This window comes from Geospiza fortis, unplaced genomic scaffold (assembly GCF_000277835.1).
Source record: "Geospiza fortis unplaced genomic scaffold, GeoFor_1.0 scaffold78, whole genome shotgun sequence".
Classification (NCBI taxonomy): domain Eukaryota; kingdom Metazoa; phylum Chordata; class Aves; order Passeriformes; family Thraupidae; genus Geospiza; species Geospiza fortis.
In genome coordinates, this window is record NW_005054339.1 from 5,510,012 (window position 1) to 5,515,257 (window position 5,246).

General features: G+C 62.9%; 1 protein-coding gene across 1 annotated transcript in view; it reads left to right on the forward strand.

The window, feature by feature from the left end:
- COL7A1 (collagen type VII alpha 1 chain) overlaps positions 1-5,246 on the forward strand; it is a 31,935-nt gene that overhangs the window by 1,891 nt on the left and 24,798 nt on the right. The window contains exons 2-17 of the mRNA XM_031058250.1: positions 154-244; positions 353-533; positions 616-775; positions 869-962; positions 1,046-1,204; positions 1,407-1,570; positions 1,668-1,797; positions 1,876-1,998; positions 2,551-2,700; positions 3,388-3,507; positions 3,625-3,771; positions 3,933-4,049; positions 4,124-4,273; positions 4,495-4,623; positions 4,707-4,853; positions 5,017-5,142. Of these exons, the coding sequence (XP_030914110.1) occupies positions 154-244; positions 353-533; positions 616-775; positions 869-962; positions 1,046-1,204; positions 1,407-1,570; positions 1,668-1,797; positions 1,876-1,998; positions 2,551-2,700; positions 3,388-3,507; positions 3,625-3,771; positions 3,933-4,049; positions 4,124-4,273; positions 4,495-4,623; positions 4,707-4,853; positions 5,017-5,142 (2,188 nt within the window). The remainder of the gene's footprint in view (positions 1-153; positions 245-352; positions 534-615; positions 776-868; positions 963-1,045; positions 1,205-1,406; positions 1,571-1,667; positions 1,798-1,875; positions 1,999-2,550; positions 2,701-3,387; positions 3,508-3,624; positions 3,772-3,932; positions 4,050-4,123; positions 4,274-4,494; positions 4,624-4,706; positions 4,854-5,016; positions 5,143-5,246) is intronic.

Genomic DNA, 5,246 nt, shown 5'->3' on the forward strand with positions numbered 1-5,246 from the left:
CCCGCGCCCTGGGGTGCCTGGGGTGGCGCTGGCGCCCTGCCTTCCCAGCGCTGCCCGGCGTGCTGGCACGGGTGGTGCTGGGAACCTCCCGAACTGCTGTCCCCAAGGCTTGGGGCTGGTGTGAGACGGTGGTGGCAGCATCCTATCCTGCAGGCTCCCACGATGAGCAGCCAACTCCTACTCCTGGCTGTGCTCCCGGCGCTCCTGCGTCCTCCAGCTGCCATGGCACAGAAGAGGAGCCAAGGTAGGTGCTGAGCCCTGGGTCCACACGGTGGGTGGGACAGTAAGAGGGCTTCAGTACCAATGTGCCACAGGGCCAGTCTGTGCCCTGAGTGCTGTCACCGCTCCGCAGCAGTGTGTGAGGATGTGCTGGAGGCTGACATCGCCTTCCTGGTGGATGGCTCATCCAGCATCGGAAGGAACAACTTCCGAGCTGTCCGCACCTTCATGGAGGAGCTGGTGGGGCCCTTTGTGCAGGTGGTGGGTGAGAAGGCAGTGCGCTTTGCCATGGCACAGTACAGTGATGACCCACGGTGAGCCCAAGGCAGGGGGCACGGGTGGGATGCAGGGTGGCAGGGCTGGGTGACAGTGACAGTGTCCCCCTGCACTCCCCAGGGTGGAGTTCTCATTCTCCCAGCACACTGATGGCACAAGTGTCCGGAGGGCCATCCAGCAGCTGAGCTACAAGGGTGGCAATACACGGACAGGCGCTGGCTTCCGCTACATTGCTGACAACTTCTTCGGCCCCACGCAGCGCCGGCCTGGGGTCCCCCAGGTATGTGCAGAGCAGTGACCCTGGCAACACGGGGAGAAGTGTCAGGCCCATGGTCCCCATGCTGGATCTCACACCTCTTTCCTGGCCCTGCAGATCTGCATTCTCATCACGGATGGCAAGTCCCAGGATGATGCTGAGGGGCCGGCAGCGAAGCTGAAGAGCCAGGGCATCAAGGTCTTTGCTGTGGGTGAGTGAGGCTTCTGCAGCACATGAAAGAGTCTTCTGCTTGGTTCAGGTTCCTCCCTCACCCACCACCTCCCTGTGTCCCAGGTATTAAGAACGCTGACCGCAAGGAGCTGGTCCGTGTGGCCTCGATGCCTACTGATGCCTTCTTCTTCTACGTCGGCGATTTCAAGCTGCTGGACACGCTGGTGCCACTGATAACACGGAGGGTGTGCACCACTGTTGGGGGCACCCTGCGCCTGCTGGGTATGGGCCCCCATCCTCCTCCCTGAGGGGCGCAGGTGCTGACAGTGCTGGGTGCCAGACTGTGCATCCTTAGCATCTGTCCCACCCCCAAGATGACCTCCTGGCTATCCCATCCCATCGGGCACACATCTGTGCTGCCACAGCAAGATCTCCTCTCTGCTTCATGCACTATGGAGCCAACAGCCCCTGTGCTCCCCCACAGATGGGCCAAGCCACACTGGCCCCTCCAACCTGGAGATCCCGGAGCGGGGCCTGGACCATCTGCGGGTCCGCTGGAGAGCAGCCAGTGGCCCCATCACTGCCTACCGGGTGCAGTACGTGCCACTGACAGGGCTAGGGCAGCCCGTCATGGCAGAGAGGCAGGAGGTGAGTGCTTCCACCTGACTGCTCAGAGCTCCTGGGGTTCCTGGTGGCTCCACGTGTGACCTGGGGAAGATGAGGGGGTGACATTGTTCCTGCCCAGGTGAGCGTGGGGCCACGGGAGACAAACGCTGTGCTGCGGGGGCTGCGTGTTGGGACAGAGTACCTGGTCACTGTCACCGCCCAGTACGCCAACAGCATCGGCGAGTCCGTGTCCGGCCGAGCACGGACCCGTGAGTGTCCATGTCTGCAGGGATGGGTGAGTGCAGGCATGGGGCTGGGGACTCATCCCTGTTTCTGTGTGCCTCTAGAAAGCCGTGCTGGCTCCGTGCTGGATTTTCGCGTGGTGGAGGCTGGACCCACCTTTCTGCGGCTGGCCTGGCAGCCTGGCCCTGAGCCCCCCCAGGGCTACAGCCTCAGCTATGCTGTGCAAGGTGAGGGCATGGGCCCTGCGAGGGTCGGGGCTGCCTGGGCAGCCTGCCTTTGTGCAGCCCCTGGGCTGTGGGATGCACAGAAGAGTGTGAATGCAGGGATACATGCCCGGAGTGCAGTGGGTGTGTATCCACCCACCCTCACACGGCAGCCGGCACGTGTGCACTGGGCGTGGGGCGTGTTGTGCCAAGCTGGGGAGGCAGCCTGTGTATTCCCGCACCCTGAGGCTTCATGTGCAAGGTTCAGGGTATGTGCTTGGGCGTACACAATGGCTGGGGGCCTGGCGTGTGCCCCCATGGCTGCTGCACATGGGGGGCAGGCAGCAGACCCCCGTTCTAGCCAGGAACGGGGCTGGAGCCACACACCTGGCAGCCTCACCCTGGCCTGGGGTGCTGCAGGGGGTGCCCCTGCCCTGGCCCACGTCCCAGCCTCTTCCCAGTGCTCCCCACCCCTGGCACTGACTGGCATCCTCAGGGCAGGGTGCAGGCCCACAGACACCCCTTCCCTGCTGGGCCTGGTGTGTGCTATGTCCCTGTGCCCCCACACCCCTCCAGGAGCACCTCAGAGAGAGGAGAAAAGCCTGACAGCCAGCGCACAGTCAGCCACACTCAGCAACCTGCAGCCTGATACTGAGTACGTGGTGATGCTCCGGCCCCACTATGCACAGCAGCCCGCTGTCCCTGCCACCCTCACCGCCCGGACACGTAAGTGCTGTGCCCAGCCAGGGTTAGGAAAGGGCTCCCAGCACAGGGATTCCCCCCTCCAATCATTGTGCCCCATTGGGATGGGGCTGCCTGGTCCGTGGCTGCCTGTGGGGGTGGGATGGGGATTCAGGTGAGCATGGCTACAAGGTGATGCTCTGGGCCCCAAAAGTTGCTCCCAGGACAGGATGCAGCACTGTGTGCTCCCAATTTCCTTTGCAGCCTTCTGGGAATGTTTCCACCAGAGCTTTCCTCCCATGACATAAAAAATGTTGACTGAAAAAATGCAGGGTTTGAGTACAGTGCTCTGTGGGAGGAAAGTGTGGTTTCCACCAGGGCAGAGGCTGTTGGAAAGCATCTCTGGGTAGGAGTGGGGGTGAGGCCCGAGGCCAGCACCTTTGCGAGCATCAGATTTTGGCAAACCAATTCCTTCAGATGCCCCAGGCAGTCTTAACCCACAGAAAGTATTTAAGGCATTAAGAGGAAGACATTTGAGCTCCATTTTGCACAGTTTGATGCTTTGAAGGAGCCGCCTGAGCATGGGCTGCACGCAGTGACCTCAGCGTGGTTAGCATTGGTGAGCAGGGGCAAGGGGGCTTCCTGCAGACAGCGCTTTGCAGGTGAAGGTCCTTCCTGCTGCCCCCTGCCCCATTCCCATGGGGAAGATGGACAGTCACCTCCCTCCCACAGGGCACGTGGTGGGCGTGCAGCACTTGGCAGTGCACAACGTGTCAGCACAGAGCATGCTGCTGGCCTGGCAGCCTGTCAGTGGCGCCACCGGCTACCGCCCCTCCTGGGCAACCCGCACAGGCAGGTGCCTCTCCCACAGCTTGTGCTGCTTCTGCTGGTCCCTGAGGAAGGACAGGAGGGAGCTGGTGTCACCTGCTGGCTGACCTCCCCAAGGGACTGCTGCACTGGCTCCCACAGGGCAGGACAGGCAGAGGGTGGACCTGGATGCCGGGCAGATGTCACATACACTGGTGGGGCTGCAGCCCAACACCGACTATGTGGTGACGGTGCCCCCACTCTTCAGGCAGCTGGAGGGGCCCACAGCCACTGTGCGGCAGAGGACAGGTAAGTGTTGGGTACAGGTGATCCTGCTGCTGTGCATGGGAGGGGGCAGGGACCAGCCCTCGTGGCCCCTATCCTTGCCATGTGCAGGACCAGGGACATGGGCTGGGTGGCTGCAGCAGGGTGGCACAAGGTACCCTGGCCCACGGGGGTCCCTCTTGCAGAGGCAGGTACAGACCAGACGCTGCAGACCAACATCCTGGGCCCCACATCCATCCAAGTGCTCTGGACCAGTGCCCGTGATGCTCGTGGCTACCGTCTGGAGTGGAAGAGAGCCACAGGTAGGCTCGAGGTGCCTGTTGCCCCTGTGGGCCCTCCATGCCAGCAGCTGGCTGTGATCCTTCCCTTCCTGCAGGACCAGAGCCCCCCAGAACAGTGTCTCTCCCCAGCAGCACCAATACTTACCAGCTGACGGGGCTGAAGCCGGGCACTGAGTACCGCATCACCCTCTACACGCTCTATGATGGTGGGGAGGTGGCCACCCCTGTCACCACCTTTCAGACAGGTCAGTGCTGCTGTGGGTCCCCTGAGCTGTCCCCCAGCATTCCAAGCCTTTGGCATTGAGGGATGTCCCAATGGGCATTGCTCAGGCTGAGGACTGCCTTGGCCATGAGAACCCCCAGCTGTGTGGTCACAGCCCAGGATGAGTATGGGGGTTGTGCTGAGTATGGGGGTAGTGCTGTCCAGGCTGTGCCGCTCCAGTGTGCCTCACGTGTCCCCTGACAGGCGTGGAGGCACCCGTGGGTGCTGTGTCAGACCTGCGGCTCGTTGAGGAGTCGGGCAGGCGGGTACGGCTGAGCTGGACCGCTGTCCCCGGTGCCACCGAGTACAAAGTGGTGCTGCGCAACAGCCAGGGTGAGTCTGTGGGCAGGGCCAGGGTGGCACCCGGGGGATCCTGACAGTGACACCGAGCAACTGCACTGCCCTCCTCCTGGCAGATGGCACGGAGAGGACGAGGCGCATCCCCGGCAGCCAGACGGGGCTGGAGCTCGGTGACCTCCGGGAGGGTGTCCCCTACCTGGTGCGTGTCTCGGCACTGGCAGGCGGCCGGGAGGGCAGTGCTGCCACGCTCACCGTCCGCCTCAGTAAGTCCATGGCAGGGTTTGGTGCCAGGAGTTCTGGTACTGCATGTTCCCACTCTGGCTTGCAGCTGTCTCTATCCCCCTGCAACCCCTTGGGATGGCAGCCTGGCTGTGGGGTCCCTTTGGACTCCCCAGGGTGATGCTGTGGTGTTATGGGGTGGTGCAGAGTACCCAGAGGTGGGCAGCATCTCGGATCTGCGGGTGATGGAGGCCGGTCCCAGCCAGCTGCGGGTCACCTGGCGAGGGCTGCCAGGTGCTGGGGGCTACCTGCTGACGTGGCAAGGCAGTGATGGTGAGTGTATGGACCATGGGGTGCTGGGGCAGCACTGCTGGAGCCCTTCCTATCCCAGCCATCACTTAGGTCTGAAGAAATCCCGCTTCCTTCCTGCTGCCCCC